Source organism: Dermochelys coriacea, chromosome 10 (genome assembly GCF_009764565.3).
Source record: "Dermochelys coriacea isolate rDerCor1 chromosome 10, rDerCor1.pri.v4, whole genome shotgun sequence".
NCBI lineage: Eukaryota > Metazoa > Chordata > Testudines > Dermochelyidae > Dermochelys > Dermochelys coriacea.
In genome coordinates, this window is record NC_050077.1 from 36,293,933 (window position 1) to 36,315,861 (window position 21,929).

The window sequence follows — 21,929 nt, forward strand, 5'->3', positions numbered from 1 at the left end:
AAGGTCACATAGGAAGTCTTGGGCAAAGATTTGGATCCAGACTCCCATGTTGTAGGCTAGTGCCCTAACCACTGACCCAGCTTTCTTCCTACACCTTGCTGGATAACTGAGCAGCAGTGCAGCATAGTTTAGGTCTCTAATTGCTGACAGGCCTTGTTTGTGTGCCAGAAACCTGGGCCCACAGCCATGTAAACCGCAGTGAAGGCAGCTATGGTAATTGCTGAAAGCAGCTGTTACCTGTGTGTGCTCTCTGTGGGCAGAATGAAGGACAGCTCGGCCCCAGCATTGCTCTCCAGGCTGGCATTGGGCACGTACTGACAAATGAGGCGGGAGATCTCCCCTAGGTTACAGTATGGCTCCTTCACCATCACCATGTGGTAGCCGGCACCTGGGGGAAGATCAGTTAAAAAGACAGGCACCAGTCACAAAGGAAATTCCTTCCAGGCATACCTAGCCTCTTGCTGCTGAGGAGAAGACAGGCCTGACCTAATGCCACATTACAGGGACCTCTACAACCTAATGCAAGGCGGCACCTTGACAGGATCTGAAGGGAGGCTCACCTGCTCTCCTTAGCTGGGAGCTGGTGGACATGACCCCAAGGTCTAGTGGATAGTGTTGATCTAGAGGGGGACCCTCAGGAATCCTAGCACCAGCAGGAGTAGAAAACCTTCCCAGCCTCACGGTGCCTGCAGTCTCTCTAAAAACATATGAGCATAAGAACAGCCAGACTGGGTCAGACCAATGGGCCATCTAGCCCAGATTCGTATCTTCTGACAGCGTCGGTGCCAGGTGCTTCAGAGGGAATGAACAGAGGAGGGCAATTATTGAGTGAGCCATCCTGTCGCCCATTCCCAGCTTCTGGCAGTTAGAGACACGTGGCGCATGAGTTGTGTCCCTGACCATCTTGGCGAATAGTCATCGATGAACCTATCCTGAATGAACTTACCTATGTTCTCACCATGAGGAATATGGGCAGATGACATCTCCGAAAGAGAGAACGGCAACAGGTAGGGTGTAGTGAACGGCAACAGGTAGTGAGTGAGTGAACAGGAATACAAAATGGCCAGGGGTTTCCCTGTTAGCCCCACCACCCCTTCGCCCTTGGATTCTCCTCCTCCCCAAGGTGCCCAACAGCAGCGCTCTAGGGTGGACGTAGACTCCTGAGCCCATGAGTGCTCTACACTAGACTGCTGAGGGGGCACCGATCACCTGCAGCAGCACCCCTGCCTCCAGCGCAGCGGTGCAACCCTAAACAGGGCCTGAGGAGGAGGAAAGGCAGACCGGAGAGAGAGCCCACCCTGCACTCACCCTGCTGGGGTGGGTTCTGTCCCGTGGGGCTGGGCCCAGCTCCCTCTGCCAGTCCCCCTCTGTCAAGACGATGGGGCAGCTGGCCAAATCTGAGCAAGCAGTGTTGTGACCTAGCACACGGGGTTGCAATGCCACTCAGGTTTGGGCCAGGATCCCGTCTGTCACGATGGAGGGGTGGCAGCTGTGCCAAAACCTGTCATGTGGAGGGGAAGCTGGGCCAAACCTGAGCTGAGGGCCCTGTGCAGGTGTACACTTGTTAATCTGGGCCTGATTCCTGTGGGTGCAGTGGTATCCACAGACCCTGGCTAAAGCCACCCCTGCAATGTTCCCCTTCCCAGCAGAAAGGCCCTGCAGCATCCCCATGAGGCCTGGGACTCCCTCCTTCTCTGGGCAGATGGGGTGGGGGAAGAAGGTGGCCTCCCCATACCATATTTATGCTTGAGGAAGAGCGAGGACCCGCAGCATTGCAGCTCGCCCTGGGCCAAGATGGCGATGCGGTCTCCGAGCAGGTCTGCCTCGTCCATGAAGTGGGTGGTCAGCAGGATGGTACGGCTGCTCCTCTGGTGCTGGAGGAGGTCCCAGGTGGCCCTGCGGGAGGCTGGGTCCATTCCTGATGTTGGCTCATCCAGCATCACCACCTGTGCACCAGAGAAGGTCATCCATTAGATGGGCCCGAGGCAGACCTGGCACTGTGCAAGGGGCCTGAGCTGAACACAGCTCCGCAAAGACATGGGGAGGGGGGACATAGATAGTTACAACAGGGTCACAGGAGCAACAAGAGGGAAATTAGGGGTGGAATCAGCTCAGCATCTTAAATGTCTGTACACAACTGCAGGGCAAACAAAGGAACAAACAGGAAGAACCGCCAGTATTAGCATATGAGCTAAACTCTGACTTAACTGGTAGCAAAGACCTGTTGGGAAAAGTCTCATGACTGGATGATTGGTAAAGAAGGGTGTTGCTTGCTCAGGAAGGACAGACAGGGTAAAAAGGGAGGAGGTTTGCATTATACCTCAAGAACATGGACACTTGTTCTGAGGTCCAGGAGGTGGTGAGAGGAAGATCATTTGAAAGTCTCTGGGTAAAGAACAACAAGGGTAAAAAATAGGGGTGACATCATGGTAAGGGTCTACTATAGAGCACCAAATCAAGAAGAGGAGGTGGATGAGGCATTTCTAGGACAAAGAACAGAACTATCCAAACCCCAAGAGCTGGTAGTAATGGGGGACTGGAACTACCCGGACATCTGTTGGGAAAGTAACGTTGCAAAAGACAAACTTTTCAGTAAGTACTTGGAGGGTATTGGGGACAAGTTGTTTCTGAATGTGAAGAACCAACCAGGCAGACAGCCATTTCAGACTTGATTCTCAGCAACAGGGAGGAACTGGTAGTGAATCTGAAGGTGGAAGACTATTTGGGTGAAAGTGATTCACAATTCTAAGGAAAGGAAAGAGTGAAACAGCAGAATAAGGACAACGGACTTCCAAAAGCTGACTTTAATAAACTCTGTGAACTGGTAAGTCAGGTCACCATGGGGAGAAAATCTAAGGGATAAAGGAGTTCAGGACAGCTGGCAGTTTCTCAAGGAGATAACTGCAAACTATCCTGATGCAAAGAGGGAAAATAGGAAGAGGCCAATATGGCTGCGTCAGGAGCTCTTTAATGTCCTAAATGTCAAAAAGGGACCCTGCACAAAGTGGGAAGACGACGACTTGCTAAGGAGGAGTACAAAAGAACAGCACAAGCACATAAAGACAAAATCAGAAAGCTTAGCCACAAAATGAGTTACACCTAGCAAGGGACACAAAAGGCATTAAATACACCAGCAACAAGAGAAGGAGGAAGGAAAGTGTAGAACCTATACATCAGAGGTGGGCAAACTACGGCCTGTGGGGACCCTCCTGCCCAGCCCTGAGCTCCTGGCCCGGGAGGCCAGCCCCTCCCCCGCAGCCTCGGCATGCCGTGCTGCTGGTGTAGTGTATTCAACTGCTCCGCGTAGGAATGTGCTACTGGTAGCCGTTATGGAGAGCAATTTACTACACTACACCGGTGCAACGCTCTGGGGGGCCAGGCAACACTCGGGGGGGGGGGGGGGGGAGTGGCTGTAGTGCCACCAGCCACCAGTGCTCTGTGTTGCGTGGTGAGGGGGGTTGGATAGAGGGCAGAGGAGTTCGGGGTGGAGGTCAGGGGATGGGGGTGTGGATGGGGTTTGGGCAGTCAGAGGGTAGGTTGAATGGGGGCAGGGGTCCCGGGGGGGGCAGTCAGGGGACAGGGAGAGGGGTGTGTGTGGATGGAGCAGGGGTTCTGGGGGGCCTCCCCATCAGGAAACGGGGGAGGTTGGATGGGGCAGGAGTCCTGGAAGGGGGGGCGTCAGGGGACAAGAAGCGGGGGTGGATGAGAGTGGGGGCATAGCCTCCCCTAACTGGCCCTCCATACAAAATTTCCAAAACCCAATGTGGCCCTCAGGCCAAAAAGTTTGCCCACCTCTGCTCTACCTAGCAGGGAAGGAAAGCTAATAACTGATGACATCAAGAAGGCCAAGGTGTTTAATGCCTGCTTCACTGTAGTCTTCATTAAAAAGCTTAAATGATGACGACCAGATACTCAACAGAATTAATATTAACAAGGGGGAAGGAATGCAAGCCAAAATAGGGAAAGAACAGGTTAAGGAATCTTTAGTTAAGTTAGATGTATTCACGTCAGCACAGCCTGATGAAATTCATCCTAGGGCACTTATAGAACTAGTTGAAGCAATCTTGGAGCCATTAGCAATTATCTTTGAGAACACATGGACAACAGGTGAAGTCCCAGAGGACGGGAGAAGGGCAAACATAATACCTGTGGTTAAAACAGGGGACAAAGAGGACCTGAGAAACACACACCAGTCAGACTTACTTCAATCCCTGGAAAGATAATGGAACAAAATTACTCAGCAATCAATTTGTAAGCTCCTAGGGGAAAAACGGAGTTATAAGGAATAGCCAGCATGGAGTTGTCAAGAAGAAATCATGCCAAACCAACCTAATTGCCTTCTTAGACAGGGTTATGGCCTAGTAGAAGGGGAAAGCAGTAGACGTGATGTATCTTCACTTTTAGTTAGGCTTTTGAACCAGTCCCACATGACATTCTCATAAGCAAACTAGGGAAACGTGGTCTAGATGAAATTACTATAAGGTGGGTGCACAACTGGTTGAAAGACTGTACACAAAGAGTAGTTATCAATGGTACATTGTCAAAGTGGGAGGACATATCTGTTGGGTTCATGTAGCAGTCAGTCCTGGGTTAGGTACTATTCAATATTCTCATTAAATGACTTGGATAATGGAGTTGAGAGGATGCTTATAAAATTTGCAGATGACACCAAGCTAAGAGGGGTTGTAAGCACTTTGGAGGCCAGGATTGGAATTTGAGATGACCTTGACAAATTGGAGAATTGGTCTGAAAATCAACAAGATGAAATTAAATAAAGACAAGTGCAAATTATTGCACCTAGAAAGGAAAAAAAAAAAAATCAAATGCCCAACTACAAAGTGGGGAAGAGGCAGGAAGGAAAGGATCTGGGAGTTATAGAGGATCACAAATTGAATATAAATCAACAATGTGATGCAGGTGTGAGAAAGATTAATATCAGTCTGGGGTGTATTAACAGGAGTGTTGCATGTAAGCCACAGGAGGTAACTGTCCTGCTCTACTCAGCACTGGTGAGGCCTCAGCCGGAGTTCTGTGTCCTGTTCTGGGCATTGCACTTTAGGAAAGACGGGGACAAACTGGAGAGAGTCCACAAGAGAACAACAGAATTAAAAAAGGTTTGGAAAACCTGACCTATGAGGAAAGGTTAAAACCTAAGCATGTTTAGTCTTGAGAAAAAGATGACTGAAGGGGGACCTAAGAACAGTCTTCAAATGTATTAAGGGCTGTTACAAAGAGGATAGCGATCAACTGTTCTCCTGTCCACTCAAGGTAGGACAAGAAGTAATGGGCTTAGTCTGCAGCCTGGGAGATTTAGGTTAGACAATAGGGAAAAAACTTTTAGCTGCAAGGGCAGTTGGGCTCTGGTACAGGTTTCCACAGGAGGTTGTGGAATCCCCATCTTTGGAGGTTTTAAGAACCAGTACGACAAACACCTGCTAGGGATTGTCTAGGAGGTTTATGTGGCCTTGCCTCGGTGCAGGAGGCTGGAATTCATGATGACTTAAGGTCCCGTCCAGCCTGACATTTCTATGATTCTGTGGCCTGCAGGGATCCACAAGGCCTGGGCTGAACGCATCCAATCTAGCAGCTCTGCACAGACACGGCACAGAACAAAGGGACAGCCCCAGCCTGGGCTGAACACAGCTCTGCACCAGTGTGTAATGGGCACAGTGGAGGGACCAACTGCCACACACTCGTCTGCCCCACCAGTCTAGACACTGTCGGTACCAACCTTGGTGCTAGTCCAGAAAAGGGAGCCCAGCCTCCCGACTTCCAGTCTGAGGGCACCAGACCACCCCTGCCAACACCTGCCATTCTAACAATCCCTCCTGACTCACAAGGGGAGTGGCAGCCTTTGGTGAGCTCAGTGCCCATCCTGCTCCAAACAGGTTGGGGTCAGACGCAGGTGGCAGCAGCAGTTTGCCACAGCCCTGTCCCCAGAGAGCCCTCTGATATAGCCACTGAATGACACAGCCTCCTTGTGCCCCTGAGATCACCAGTGCACCTCCTGGTGGTGGAGCGGGAGGGGCTCGGGACCAGCCACTCTGCCAGGGTGCTCCCTTACTAGCACTCCAGCCCCTGGGCTCCACAGGACCACCTGAGCGAAGGGAACCACTTGCCTTGGAGTCCCCGATGAGTGCGATGCCGATGGACAGCTTGCGTTTCATGCCCCCAGACAACGCCTTTGACAGAGAGCAGCGCTTCTCCTCCAGGTTCAGCAGTCTCACGATACGGTCTATCTCCTCCGAGCACTTCAGCGAGGGGTAGCCCTTCAGCTGGCAGACAAGACAAAAGAAGGGTTAACAGTTAAGAAAGCAAACCCATCAGGGAGGAACCTGCCCCCTGCCCCATACTGGCACAAGCAGCGAGGAAAGCCCCTATGCAAGGGGCCTTGTTCACTCAGCTCCTGGGTGTAAGGACATGTCCCATGCTCCCTCTCTACCCATGCTTCTGCATTAACCAAGAATGCAAAGTCAGGAGAAGGGGAAGAAATTAATCACTCAGCTCCTGCCACAGAGCAAATTCTTTCCTGCAGCCACCCAGTCTCCAGCCCAGTCACCCCCTGCCCCCAGCGGGCTGGGAAATGGGACTGCGAGATGCCTCAGTGGAAGACCATCCTTAGAGCCGCTCCGCTCTAAGATAAACATGATGGAATAAGCTACTCAAACCAAAGACAGTGCTTCTGCAGGGTTTACATCTGTTCAACCAAACCAGCTGCAAGCTGGCATGTAGATAACCCAGGTATGGATAGAAAATTAAAGGATAAACATTATTTTCTATTATTCGTATGAAAAGTATAAACATCAGTGTTTAGTGCAGGGGGCATGCAGGAATAACATGGTGCTACATTACTGACTGCAGCTGCTGTGCCCAGCCCAGAGCTACAGGTCACCATTGCGCTACTGAGATACCAACACTTCTTCAGGCACAGCCGGGCCCCCGGCCTCTTCCCTCCCAGGATACCACCCATCCCCCGCTCACCCCAGAGTAGAAGTACAGGTGCTCCGCCACTGTCATGTTGTCATACAGAACATCGTGCTGAGGACACAGACCCAGACTCCTTCGGATCAGAACCATGTCCCGGGAGATCTCGTAGCCGCTGATGTAAGCCTGGCCGCTCGTGGGAGGATACAGACCTAGGAGGTGGCAATAACCACATGTGGGTAAGAACAGTGAGGTGCCAGGGCCCAGTCCCCTCCCAGCCCACACTGGAGAACCTCAGCTCCCAAGCCCTGTGGGTTTCCCACACCCCTCGCCCTAGGCTGACTAACCTTCACTTTAGCCACTGTGCTTCGAAGAACTGAATGGGGCTCCCCTTAGAGCCACTCTGTACCACCCCTTAATTAGTTTCTTCCCTCTACTCTGACAGAGCTGATTTCACAGAGCTCCCAGAATGGCCTGAGCAGGGAGAGAGACAGGTGGGGATGTGAACGTGTCTGCCATGCAGCAGTGCACAGCACCTGCCACTACACCACTGAAATCCCCTTCAAAGTCAAAGGAAGTCTCAGTCCTGGCTTGGCTGCATAGCCTTGTTCAGCCAGCAAAGCGCTCTGCTGCAGGGAGAGGTACAACTCACTACAGAGGCCAGGAATTCACTTCTCCCTTTGCACAATTGGCAGAGGTTCTGCTGTCCTCTGATACATCAGCTCTTGGCTGCTACAGAAGGCAGGATTCCAGACTGGCTGAACCAATGGTCTGATCTGGCCTCGCAAGTCCTATGCCCCACACACAGCTGAGAGCCACATGAAGGTTGGGCCAACCCGGGGGATTCAGCCATCAAGCAAGAGAGCCTGGATGAGATTCCCACATTTCATCTTCCGATCCTTGGGCCAGCAGAGGCAACGTGCTAGGCCCCATGAGGAGGAGGAACAGGCCATGTGTCACCCCACAGCCCCCTGAATTGTCAAGAGCCCTTCATTTCCAGATAGCCATTTGCTATGCAATAGCAATAGTCTATCGTTCTGTGGCATTCACCAGGGCGTGTGTGGAAGCAGGGAGTGCAAAGGGACAGACCAGGACAAAGTACAACAGCTCACCTATTTGTAATAGGACAGACACCGGAGAAGTGCACAGAACAACTTTTAGACTTCAAACAGGCTTTTTATAGCACTTAGCAGCAAGGGGCAAGGCAAGTTAGGAGAATGTATGGCACCCCAGAGAAACTGATCAAGCTGAGAGAAAACATCCACAGCAAGATGCTGAGTGTGGTGAGAGTCGCCAAAAGGAGCTGATGGTTCAGGATGACCGTAGGGGTGAGAGAAGGGTGCATGTTAATCGGCAGGTTTGTTCCACTTGGTACTGGAAGCAGTATGGGCTATAGCGCTGAGAGAAGTCACATTATATGGGAGGACAGAGAATAACGCACAGACAATATTTCTCTCCTCCCCCACCAGCACTGACCAAGGAAGATTTACAAAGAATAACTGACAAGGCGACAGGGAAAGTAGAAAATTTGGATGGAAAATCAGCATGGAGAAGACAAATAATACAGCAATTGGAAGACAGGAGGAAAAAGGTAAAGATCAAAGTCAGAGAAAAGGACTAGAACATGCGGGAAATCTTGTGCTCCTTGGAGGATTAGGAGTGGAGAATGGGAATTGTTACAATGACACACAAAGACTTGGACTAACGGCTACCGTATTCAGAAAACTGCAAGATCTGGAAGGCTAAAGACATTTTGATGAACAAGGAAATCAGCACATATGGGACAACTGTCAAGCCGCCACTACCATGTGGGTTGGAATGCTGGGGTCTGAGGAAAGCTGACGAACAAGATTTTGTCTTCAGAAATGAACTGGCTGAGGGGAATGCTAAGAGAATGGAGGCCCCAGAAAATTAAAAATGCAATGATAAGAAAAAGCAGAGGGCAAGAAATAACGCTGTTACAGAGGGTTCAAGCAAAATAACTGCGATGGTGCAGACGTGTCGCAGATGGACTTGGAACGGATACCGCGTAGCGTGATAAATACCAGGGTGTAAAGGACTCAGAATACAGGGAGACTGAGGATGCATTGGATAGACACAGTGAAGAATGACCCAGAACAAAAAGGTTTAAAGATGAACGAAACCGGTACGAGGTAGAAAGCAGTGAAAAGATTTCATTCGGCTGGCGGACGGGAACCAAAGAAGAAGAGTAGATTGTGCTGCAGTCACAGTCACAGGATGCTGCTTCGGGGATGGATCAGACCCCAGGAGACAGTCCAGGCACCTCAGCAAATGGTTATGCTTCAGATGCTCCAAAGCAAGATACAACCCTGCCCCAGGAAACGCACTGTTACCTGAGCACTCTCAGCCGTATCCCCCGTGCTGCAGCGTGCCTGGCCCTAGATGGCCTGGGGTGTGGGGGCTGTACCTGTGAGCATGGACAGGGTGGTTGTCTTCCCGGCACCGTTGTGTCCCAGAAGGACAGTGATCTGTCCCTCATACATGTTCAGGGTCAAGTTCCTTACTGCCTCCTTGGTCTTGCTCCCCACTTTGAATACCTGCAGAAGTAGAGAGAGAAGCTGAGTGTTAGAAGAAAACACACATTCATCTCGCCCATCCATTGCACCCTTCATCCCACAGCACGTACCACCTCCTGATGAGGCCACCTCACGTCTTAGGAGACCACCCCTAAGTGTGTCCACGCACAGCAATTTCAAATCTACAACATTATGCAGCCAGTGTACGCAGATCCCTCGAGGGGCTATATTAAAACGTTGGGTTTCTCCATATGCATGGACAGATTGTTTTATCCCATTGCAAAAATGCTACCACCTATGGTGTGAGCCTTGGTTACTGTTTAACAATGCCCAGCAATACTCTACTCAGGAAGATGGCAGCCTATTGAAATGGGAGCTATGGTTAGGCAGTTTTAAAAATATAAGAGAGGGCATTTCAGACCCCTGGGAAAGGACAGGTGTGCCCCAAATTCCCTTCCCCCAAGCCCATTCACAACCACCAGCATGTAGGCAGATGTCTTTTCAGCACCCATCAGTGCCACGCCATCAGCTACAGGGACCTGGTGTAGATCAACACTTCCTGTCCCTCCTCAGAAGGCGTAGCCGGACAATCAGCAAGAGCCTGGGAAGCCAACCCAGTCCATTGTTTAAAAGCCCAAAGCCCGTATAACAAGGGTGTTTACACAGCAGCTTGCACATCATGCACAGAGCTGGACGACGGGTGATCCTGGCCAAACACACAGTTCAAATTTCTGCATGGACAGTACAGAACAGGGTGTGGTCCCTAGGGTGGGGACGGTTCACCAGCAGGAGAAAAGGAGGACGCTAGCTCAGTATTTGTTAATTGATGCGTCAGACATAGGGGGAGCATGATGTCAGGAGAGGGCAAAAGGAAGGACTGCTCAGTGCAACGGGATGCATGCCCACTGAGAACTCAGTGCCTGTAGCTAGCATGGCAATAGCCCATCTCCATAGCAGCACAGGACCCACTGAATGCCAGGAGGGGTTTTTTGCATGCACGGCTGTTATAGCTACACCCCAGCCTTCATACTCTTTTTTGACAGAGGAGTTGTGTGCAGCCCTGTGCTCTGGTGCCACTGCTCCAGGTAGGGGAAGGGAATGAGTCTGAAGCACCAGGAGCCCCGCTGAGGTCTCCCAGGAACTCCGGTCTCCAGAGCATTGTAACAAACCCTTTAGTCCAGGGGGTCTCAAACTCAAATGACCACGAGGGCCACATAAGGACTAGCACATTGGCCCAAGGGCTACACCACTGATCACCTCCCCTGCCTGCTGCCCCGGCCCCGCCCCCACTGCACCCCTTCCCTGAAATCCCCACCCCAACTCCACCCCCTCCCTGCCCCCAGAGGGTGCAGGAAGGGTGCAGGAGGGGTGCAGCAGGGGGCTCAGGGCATGGGGTCAGGGTGCAGCAGGGGGCTCAGGACAGGGGGTTTGGCTGCAGGAGGGGTTCAGGGGGTGGATCTGGCCCGGCATGCACCGGGGGGGCAGGGCAGGCTCCCTGCCTGCCTTCCCTGCCTTCGCGCCACTCCCGGAAGCGGCCAGGACCTGGGGGGGCACAGGTGTCCGTGTATTGCCCTGGCCACTCCTCCAGGTACCTCCCCCGAAGCTCTCATTGGCGGCCGATGTGCCCACCCCGCCTCAGGTCCTGGCTGCTTTCCGGTGTGGCGCGGGGGCAGGGAGCCTGCCCTGCCACCGGTGCACACTGGGCCGGAGCCACTCTAGGTGAATGCTGCGGGGGTGCCGTGGGGAGCTGCAGAAAATAACTCTGCGGGCCGCGTGTTTGAGACCCCTGCTTTAGTCATTTCCTGCAATCCCTATGGCTCATGAAAGTGACAGACGCCAAATATTTAGCCCTGGTCTAGACTTAAAATGTAGATCAACCGAGGTATATCACGCAGGGGTGTGAATTAAGTGCTGTAGTTAACCTAAAGTAACTACCAATCTAGCCACAGCCAGGTCGATGAACGAATCTTCCACCAACCTAGCTACTGCGGCCTGGGGAGGTGGATTACCAACACTAATGGAAAAACCCCTTCCATCGGCACAGGAAGTATCTACTCTACAGTGCTACAGCAGCATAACTACAGTGCTTTCAGCCGTAGTGCAGATATGTCCCCAGAGGCTGTTGCGGGGGGCGAGGGGGAAGGGAGGGAAAGAGAGCCGAGTCACCCCACTCTTAGCATTGCCACTAGCTATTCTTATCTGAAATTGCATGACCCATGCCAGAACAGATCTATGTGGTGCTAGACTCTTCCTGCCGGGGGGGTCTCTACTGCTTGCTCCAAAGACCTGCAATGTGTTGCTGTCAGATTGTCCCTGCTTCTGGGCAGGGGCTAGTCTGGGGGACTTTACCTTGGAAAGGTGCTTTATTTTGATCCCTGACACCAGATCGGCAGGCTCTTCCTCAATGTACTGGCTTTTCAGGGCCTTCTCCGGGTCCTCTTCTTCCTCCTTCTCTTTCCCCAGGACGGTTCTGGGAGTTCTGCACCAGTATGAGGGCTGAGAGAGAGAGAGAGAGGATAGCCCAGCTGCCGCACAGCAACCTTCCCTCCCGCCAACCAGCATAGCCCAGATGGGATTTGGTCTGCCACAGCTCACGCCGATAGATCCCATACATGGAGCCGTACAGAGCACCAACAAAGAGACACGTCCTATAGACACAACTCAGACGGGCTTTAGAAATACTCCCCCTTTCAAATCAGCACTTTGTGGGATCCAGCTAGGAATGGAGAGTCTCCAACACAACAGAAGCTGAGGGTGTCCAGCACATCCCAGGATCAGGTCCCTGGGCCATGAAATCCCCTCTCCCCCCACCCCAAAGGGGAGCCTCCTGATTATCTCAAGACTCCCAGGGGAGCCTCAGACTCTATTGACAGCTGTTTCTGAAAGAAAAGGCATCAGGAGAATTAATTCACTCCTCCACTGATGCACTCTAGCTTCCAAGAAGACAGTTTTAGTGCTTCTGTAATCAAAAAGTAGAGCATTGACAGGTAGATCAACCACTGGCTGAAAGCTCTTGCCCATACGTGCTGGTCCTTCTGCTTCTAACCAGAAATCCTTTACTGACGCTAATATTAGCACGCATCATCATCATGTAGGTAGTCGTTCTCATAGCGCTCATCGTCATGGAGATGACAGCAGCACAAGGACCCCAGGCACCACCCACCTAGCATGATATTGGCCAAGGAATATACCAAGTGGGACACCAGCTCCCCAGGCAGGGGGTTGGGCCAATGAGAGTGGAGGGGGGCAATCGGGGCTGCTCAGAGGGCTGTCACCTACTCTTCAAATCTCCCACTGCCCCTCATACTCCCCGCCCACGCAGCATTTTCAAACGCATTAAGTGAAAGGTGCCATGTACTTCCACTATTCAGAGGCTGCAATCACTTTCGTCATTGGGGGAGCCATGCTCTCAGGAGCGAGAGGGCCACTCATGTCAGGCCCCTCCTTCCAGCTAAGACTTCACTCCTGTATTTGGCTCTCCTGCCTGCCACACGAGTGGGCCTGACCCGTTCCATGCTGTAGGGGAAAGCGTCAAGAGTCATCGCACCAGGTTATTATTTCCTGATCTGAAGGGTCTTGGCACTCCCTGTGCTTTCCAGCAGTCTGCAGCACAACCTGCCAAGCAGAGAACTGGCTCCCGAGCCCCACATAGGTGTCCTAGAGGAATGAGCTCAGCTCTCTGTGCTCCCACCTGCCCTACAGAGCCAGGCACGGAAATGAAAGCATGCTGGGATATGGATTTGGGGGAAAAAGAAACCACCACCCATGCCCGGTGGCCCTGTACCACCTCTTATATGGAGCTCGGTTTCTGCCAGGTTTCAAACCCTAAGATCTAGTCACTCACATGGTTGCTCTCCGAGCCTTAACGCAGGCGTTTGGGGTGTGGTGGCATGATTTGCAGCATCACATGTGCCAATAAACCCCAGCCCAAAGATCTGAAGCCAAGACCTGGAAAGCGCATCTCATTCTCAGTGCAAGGCTCTTCAGATAAGGCAGCACAGGGCTTTGGCTGTCAAGTATGGGGCACAGATGCTGAGACTAAGCCCAGAAGAGAAAATTGCAATCGTTTTAGTCTGACCTCCTGTATAACACAGGGCAGAGTATTCCTATTTACGCCCTGTTATAATAAACACGCTGGCTGTGAGAGCAGAATCCCAGCATTTCATCTCAGACGCTGCCAGCGACAGAGCACACAGCAGCGGTGCTCACCATCAAGAAGAAGTACCACGGCTGCGGCATGCCATACTCCCCTGGGAAGACGGCCTCCACGTACCAGGCCACCAGGCCATAGAGGACAGAGTCCAACAGCAGCATCCCCAGCACCTGTGCAAAGGTGAAGTTATCATCCACGCTGACTGGCTTCATGAGGTCCTGCCACTGAATGCCGGTCCCTGAAAACACACAAGATGGCGTTTGCATCTGCCAACGTGCAGCTATAGTAAGTGACACATCGTAACACCTCACCCGCAGGCTGGGAGAATATACACAGTGGTGCATGTTCTCTGGGACTGTGAAATAAGGTATCACAATACAAGTTCGCTGCTAGCACACTGTGCATGCATTTGTGGCAGGCAGGGGGATAGAAAACACATCTGAAAGCAAGACACGATAAATATGTTTAGCACATGCCTGTAACTTATCGTGTGATTTAAATTTACAAAGATCTGCAAAAATGTGTTGGCTAAGTTACTACATAACCTTGTTCTCAGCAGATTTGTTCTATTCCCACCCCCGAGTATGGCTTCAAAAACTCCACCTGCATTAGGAATCAAATCATTGCTAAAAACATTATTCCAGAACAGGACCCCCGAGCTGGCAAAGAAAACATTCAGTGCTAGTGTAGACCAGTCCACCCAGCCTCAGGGCCGTGTCCACACTTAAGACATGTACCATTTGGTCTGCCTAACATACTTGTAAAACCCCTTGTGTTCCCTTAGGAGTGCTTTGAACAGCATCCCTGCCAAATACCACTTGGATTAGTGTAATCTTCACGTCAGTCTGCACCATTTCCCATCTGGGCTCCCACATGGCCTCCACTGTAGTGTCTAAGCACCTCTCATACATTAGAAATTATAGCCCATGGCACCCTTGCCAGGTACGAATGTACAGTCAATCCCCATGTCACAGATGGGGAACCGAGGCACAGAAAGGGTAAGTGACAGGAGCTGAACTCAGATCTCCTGATTCCCAAATGGGGCCCTTGATCACAAACCATCCACCCTCTTTTGCACCTTCTGACACTGTACCAAGGAGAGAGATTTGTGTCTTCTCCCCTAAAAATATTACCCGTGTCTCTATCTCCCGCTTAGTTTCATCAATTCGCAAAGAGACAGATTGCTTATTAACATGGAAATTAGCAGGGGAAAGATGATCTGGATGCAATTAACGTCAGAAATTACATTCCACAGAGTAGTAATAACTTGGTAATTAACCAAAGAAAAACCACTGAAGAATCCTAGCTTTGCCGGCCAGATCCAATTTGGACATGAGGTGCTTCCAACAAACTGAAGGCAGCTCCTCCAGAGAGGTGTAAGTTATCCAGAACCTCGAAGCCAGTAAGTGTGTGCATTGACAGATCCCCTCCTTTGGATTAGCAAGCCAAGGACTGACTCCCGCTCTCACTTATGCCAATGGCAAGACTCCTTCAATGGTACAGGATCAGTATCAAGTCTCAAGGTTCAAAAAAGGAGGCCAGATTAGAGCCTGATTTTTCAGTCTGGCATCAAAGTGCTTACATCCCCAATCCTGGAACTCTAGAGCTCAGTGCAAGTCTCCAGGCTGACTTCCCGTGCTTGGCTTCCCCAGCTGGGCCTGCATATTACAACAGCAGGGAGAGAGAGAAAAATCACTCACCTTTTCCTTCAAACATGCCTATCAGCTGTGCCCCCATGGCCATGGCAACATTGGAGATGAGGCACGATGACAGCTTCTGACTGTGGGACATCAGGTCGTAGCGAGGTGAAATAAAGAAGTAGGGGATATAGGAGAAAAAGTAAAGGAAACCCCCAGCGGCAGCTGCCACATTTGCTGCAAGTGCAGAGAAGGGGGGAAAAAAAGAAAACAAACTTTCAACAGTGTGGTGACAAACACAAATGGATATAGACACTGCACACTTCTCTAGAGCTTCCATCCAAGTAGATTTAAGTACTTGGCAAAGGCGGGTGTTATCTCCATGACGACGATGGGGAAACAGGCACTCGAGCGATTGAATGATTGGCCCAGGCCACGCAGTAGGTCAGAGGCTGAGCTGGGACTAGAGGAGAGTCTCCCAACCTCCCTGCACTAACTATCACAGAAGATCAGGGTAGGAAGGGACCTCAGGAGGTCATCTAGTCCAACCCCCTGCTCAAAGCAGGACCAACCCCAACTAAATCATCCCAGCCAGGGCTATGTCAAGCCAGGCCTTAAAAACCTCTAAGGAAGGAGATTCCACCACCTCCCTCGGTAACCCATTCCAGTGCTTCACCATCCTCCTAGTGAAATACTGTTTCCTAATAGCCAACCTAGACCTCCCCCACTGCAACTTAAGACCATTGCTTCTTGTTCCGTCATCTCCCAGCACTGAGAACAGCCGAGCTCCATCCTCTTTGGAACCCCCCCTCAGGTAGTTGAAGGCTGCTATCAAATCCCCCCTCACTCTTCTCTTCTGCAGACTAAACAAGCCCAGTTCCCTCAGCCTCTCCTCATAAGTCATGTGCCTCAGCTCCCTGATCATTTTCGTTGCTCTCCGCTGGACTCTCTCCCATTTGTCCACATCCCTGCTGTAGCGGGGGGACCAAAACTGGACGCAATACTCCAGATGTGGCCTGACCAGTGCCGAACAGAGGGGAATAATCACTTCCCTCAATCTGCTGGCAATGATCCTATTAATGCAGCCCAATAGGCTGTTGGCCTTCTTGGCAACAAGGGCACACTGCTCACTCGTATCCAGCTTCTCATCCACTGTAATCACCAGAACCTTTTCTGCAGAACTACCGCTTAGCCAGTCGGTCCCCAGCCTGTAGCGGTGCATGGGATTCTTCGGTCCTAAGTGCAGGACTCTGCACTTGTCCTTGTTGAACCTCATCACATTTCTTTTGGCCCAATCCTCCAATTTGTCTAGGTCCCTCTGTAGCCTATCACTCCTCCCAGCTTAGTGTCATCTGCAAACTTGCTGAGGGTGCAAGCCACACCATCCTCCAGATCATGACTATCGGACTACACCATGCCGTTTCAGCAGGATCTGGGAGATCTTAAGGCATGTGCTGGCCCAGTTTGGAAAGGTTTGGTATACAAGCTTCCCGTGCACCACAGCTTTTAATAACAGTGGTGAAAGGGGATGTGCACTGACAGCCCTTACAGAGCATCAAACCAGTCAGCCCAAGAGACTGCATGCCACATGCACAGCCTACCAGTAATGGGAACATGTTTTGGAGCCTTTCCCAGCATCCTACCATACAGAGTGCGGCAGCCAAGGATACCTGCGGCCTCCCAAACTGAAGCCACTGCTCAGTGCACATCTGCGGAGGACAGCAGGCTTGGTTTTGTAAGTCACATCAGGAGACAGAAGAGACCAAATCCTTCCTCCACAGGATGAGTCCTGCACTTACCAGGTGGGAGGAGCATCAGCAATTCAACATATAGACCCTTCCCATTCGAAAGAGGGAGGTTTACAAGCCACGACACTGACACAGACCCCATAGGGAGGAGCTTCCCCTACTGGGATGTTTCAGAACAAACTGCTCCTTGGGTCTCCTGTGGAAAATTGCTGGAGGGGCTGATGGAATATTTGCCTGCCTTCTTCACCCAGCACAAAAATCCAGAGCAACAGCTTCTCTAGCCTGGCTAGAGGTCACCTTCCCACTTGGATTGTTCCCTGTACAGCAGGAATAAGAGCCATTAGGAGACCAAACAATGGACAAGTGAGACCAGCAGGTATTTCCATTGCAGTTATTGGCATGGAGGAATGCACCTGCTCTGCTGGTTTTACGGCACACTACTCATCCCTCTGTCCCAGCGTGCTCGCACTTAATGCCCAGTGCCAAATGGACAACTGTGCAAAGGTCCCACAACAATCAAACCTTCAGATGGCTCCCCTGGTAGAGTATCAAACTCTCTGTAAAGCATGGGCCACAACAGTCCCACACAAATACAGCTTGCTGCCTTCCAAAGCTGGAGGCACTAGGTTAGAGGCAAGATTTCATTCCTTTAGTCACTAGCCGGTGGCCACCCAAGTTCCATTCGGGAGGATACCAGGAAGAAGCCAGGAATTCTAGTCAAATCCCCTGCCCACTCACAAGCAACCAACAGCCCTTCGTTGGGGGAAGAGGGGCATGTCACGCCTTGTTTCCCCACAAAGTGCCCACACAGCGAGGGGCATTCAGAGGAGCTAGCCCAACACTGTGATATTTAGCCCCAAAGAACAATCAGTGCTCATGAGTGCTGTCGAAACTACTCCAGCCCCTGCCCCTTCCACCACATGTTGAAGAGAAACTGCAAAGATGGAGCTGCGGGGCTCTGTATTTATTGGCTCTCAGTGGTTCCTACAGCAAATCTGCTCTGTTTGTAAATAACAAGTTGGCTCTGCAAGGTCCATGGGATCTGAGAGTCAAGCTGGGCTCTTTCCTTCGCACACATCCCCACTGTTAATAAAGGTTCCGCAGGACAAAACCCTTTAGTGACACCTATGTAGCTCCCTGCGTCTTCCAAGGTTTAATCGATTGCCACTTGGTATATCATTCTGTTGATCATTCTCAAGGCAGATCAGACTCTAGGTGACTCTCCCAGAGCTGGGCTGGCTCTGCTGGGCTAATGGGAAGATCTTAGTAAAGTCGTCAGCTAGGATCCACACGGGGAGAGGATACGGTGCCATTTCTATATGGGTGTCCAGGTTCCAGAGCCAAAGCAGCCTCTCTGACAAACAGCATGAAAGGTTAACAGTATGGGCTCACCTCTGGAGAAGAAGGTGCTGACCATGAAGCTGAAGGAGATGGAGGAGATGGAGAAGACCACCAGGAAGGTGAACACGAGGGTTGGGTCACTGTTGGTGAGTACCGCCCCCTGCTGGCTTACCTACAAACAAAATCCAGGCCATGAGTACTGTTACCCACACGGACACAGCATCTCGCCTGGGAACTGGGACCTGCAATCCTCATGGTGCAGATGGAGGCACAGAATGGGCCCAGTGGTCAAGAGAGATAAAGAAACTGTGATAAAGATACCAAAGAGCTTTCTACCCTACAGTCTGTACCACTGCACTGAGCGTGAATTATAAGCTGTGATTATCCTAATGCAGGCCAGGCTCTAACAAAAAGTGGTCTTTATGCCCCCAAACACTTCAAGGGCTACTGTAGGCAAACCACTGGAATGGCCAGACTGGATCAGACCCGTGGTCCCTCCAGTACAGCACCCTGTTTCTGACTGGCCAGCACCAGCTGCTCCAGTGGAAGGGACGGGAAACCCTTCCCCAGCAGTTCTGGAATAACCTGCCCATGAGGGAAGTTCCCTCCTATTGGCTAAGGCTGCATACAGCCTGAAGCAGGAGGGTTTAGATCACTTCAAAAACCTTGCGTGATTTAATCCTTTAATAAATCAGATGTTCCTGCTAACCATATGAACGTCCTATCCCTTTCTGAATCCTGCTAAGCTCTTGGCCTCAATGATACCCTGTGGCAAGAAGTTCCACAGGCTGTGTGAAAAGCAAGCTATGGTGTCTGCAGAGGGGGATTCAAACAAACATTTACAAAATCGAGTGCAGCAAAGGCCCAACCTGGAGTAGCAAAATGAACTTCCCCATTCCGAGAAGGGGCACGCACCCCCCTTACCAGCAATATTGACTTCGAAGTCTTACCCCACAGCTGCCCCTTTCCCCCTGGTTTGGGATAATGAAGAGAAAAGCTGCCTGGATCGAAAGAGTGGAGAGCGGTGGGGAAATATAATTCAGCAGCATCTTTGAGTCTAAGGGCCTAGGACAGCGCCCTCCCCCTGCAATCTAAAGCCACCTGAAGATGTCTGTTCATGCAAGAAAGCCATCAGCTCCCTCAATGCCATCCCCAGGGTGGTTCTGACGTAAACCTTGGAAGCCTGAGCCAGGACACTCACCTTGACACAGAAAAGCACCGTGACGAAGAAGATGGACACCAGGAGGAAGAGGAAGAACATGAGGAACCAGGCGCTCCAGTGCAGCCAGTTACTGAGGCCCATCATTCGCATGTACTCCTGTGGGAGGCCAACACAAGCTGCGCATTACCCTGTGCCGTGGCAGCCAGCCGCTGGCAGGCAGGCAGACAGCTGCCTGCTGAGAGCAACATGATCGGATTTTCCATAGTGGGACAGAAAAAGGTGGCTGATGAGAACCGGGCACCAAGTGCTAGAACCAGGCCCAATGTGGGAAAGCACCGTGCAGCTGTCACCCATGGGCAGTTCTATTTTAAATCCTAGCCTGTCTCTGAACAACCACCACCAGTGACTCTGGATGACACAGGGGTCACGCTGGGGTGGCAAGAAGAGTAAGGTTCCCCTGGAGCACCGGGTGGAGACCCAAACCCATTTGCATAGAGGATAAGGCCAGAAGGGACCATTACAATTATCTGGTCTGACCTCCTACACAACCCAGGAAAAATCTCACCAACCAAAGAGGAACTGAACCCTGGACCCTCAGAGTAACAATCTGATGCTCTAGTGACTGAGTTACCTGAGCTCATGGTTGCCTAGACACCAGTCTCTTGATATGAAACAATGCATTGTACCCAGACGCTTAAAGAACCACCCCCCTCATAACAAACCCCACTATGCCCCCGAGCCACCAGAACTCACAACTGTTTCCATCTCCCCCAAAACCACACTTTAGGCATCAGACTCAGATGCAAGACAGCAATCCGCCTGCCACTGCCAGCAGATCTAAGAGCATCGCCAAGCAGACAAAGCTACAGGCAAGGCAGCAGAGCTGAATTCCTGCAGCAGGATCAGCTACCTTCCTCCCCGGAATTCACTAGCCCTCCACAAACCCCCTTTTCCTGCCCTCAACTTTCCTAGCAAGAGTGGGATTTTGTTTACAATTCAGCAGCTTAAAAGCTTTAGAATGTATCTGGCATGGGTAAGCAAAGCAGTTAATGCAGAGTTATCTGTGTCTGTGCTTAGAGACCGAACTGATCACAGGCTTTTTAATCCTTCCAATGAGATTGCTCTGCATTAAGCTAAGCAAGGCTCTTGCCATTAGTTGTTTTTCCTCCACGGCTATTTTTTGACATCTCCTTTTGCACACCATTTTCCACCCACTCCCTCGCTTCCCCATCCCTCTCCTCTCCCTTGTTCCACCAGACTCCAGCCCATGTGGAGTGCTCAGGTTTCCCTCCACAACCCAGGACAGCATCATTTCCCTTTGTGTTCTCCTCACAGCTGGCTACCAAGGGCACAGACACAACCAGCCTCCTCCAAGGTGCAGAGCAAGGCTGCTGGGGCAAGCTGGCCAGCAGAGCAGAGTGACCTTGCCGGCTCACCTTCCCAATACACTCCCCTCCCACCGCAGGGGAACAGCAGGTGACCACTCAAGCGCCATTCTGTCTTGGAAGCCACGGTCCTGATCTCCCCCAGACTAGAACGCTTTGGCAATAGCGCACGGTGTCACTTCCGCAGCAGTAGCTCAGCCTGCCAGGAAACCACCAGTGCCCTGGCCACCTGCCAGGCGTTTACCTTCAACTTTTTCTCCTTCTCATGCACAATGGCACGGACGATGTTGAGCGAGGTATAGGTGAAGCTCAGCATGAGCAGCAGGGGCAGCTGGTTCTGGATGGCCAGGAGGAAGAGGTCATTGACGTATGGTGGGTAGGGGAAGCGCCGAACGGCCACAGTGACCCCCTCCAGCAGGCGGGTAGTAGAGGTGTTAGCATGGTATTGCATGATAGCTCTGTCCACAGCATGCTGCACGGCCAAGAACCCTTCCCGGATGTAACCTGGGAGAAAGCACAGGATGACAAGTGAGAGGCACTGCAGGAATGGGGCAGCCGGCTGCCCCAAGAGGTGAATGCTTCCTGCTGGCAAATGGGTGCGTACTGTATTATTTGTATTAGCATAATGACTGGGCGCCCAGACATGGAACAGGACCTGATGGTTTTAGGTGCTGTACAAACACACAACCTGCCCCAAAGAGCTTACACTCTAAACCAGGGGTGGGCAAACTATGGCCAGCCAGCTGTTTTAAGCTAGCCCTTGAGCTCCCGCTGGACAGCAGGGCTTGCCCTGCTCTGGCACTCCAGCTGGGGAGCAGGGTAGGGAGCCGCTCCACACAGCTTGTGGAAGCAGCCGCATGGCCCTGCTCCAGTGCTCCAGCCAGGGATCAGGGTCGGGTGCAGCTCCCGGAAGCCGCAGCATGGCCCCCCTCCAGTGCTCCAGCTGGGAAGCAGGGTCGGGGGCCGCTCCACACGGAGCCTTCCCCTGAGACCCAGTCCCCTGCTCTGATCCCCCTCCTGCCCTCCGAACCCTCGCTCCAAG

The 21,929-nt window shown here is 51.8% G+C and overlaps 1 protein-coding gene across 5 annotated transcripts in view; it reads right to left on the reverse strand.

Annotated features, from left to right (window-relative positions):
• Nucleotides 1–21,929, reverse strand: part of ABCA3 (ATP binding cassette subfamily A member 3) — an 87,900-nt gene that overhangs the window by 26,035 nt on the left and 39,936 nt on the right. For all 5 annotated transcript variants that reach the window (XM_038419074.2, XM_043493609.1, XM_043493611.1 and 2 more), the window contains 11 exons: nt 21,132–21,391; nt 19,542–19,658; nt 18,392–18,512; nt 15,315–15,488; nt 13,671–13,852; nt 11,811–11,957; nt 9,353–9,482; nt 6,982–7,136; nt 6,120–6,275; nt 1,736–1,946; nt 238–388 (listed from right to left, as the gene is read on the reverse strand). In XM_038419074.2, the coding sequence (XP_038275002.1) occupies nt 238–388; nt 1,736–1,946; nt 6,120–6,275; nt 6,982–7,136; nt 9,353–9,482; nt 11,811–11,957; nt 13,671–13,852; nt 15,315–15,488; nt 18,392–18,512; nt 19,542–19,658; nt 21,132–21,391 (1,804 nt within the window). The remainder of the gene's footprint in view (nt 1–237; nt 389–1,735; nt 1,947–6,119; nt 6,276–6,981; nt 7,137–9,352; nt 9,483–11,810; nt 11,958–13,670; nt 13,853–15,314; nt 15,489–18,391; nt 18,513–19,541; nt 19,659–21,131; nt 21,392–21,929) is intronic.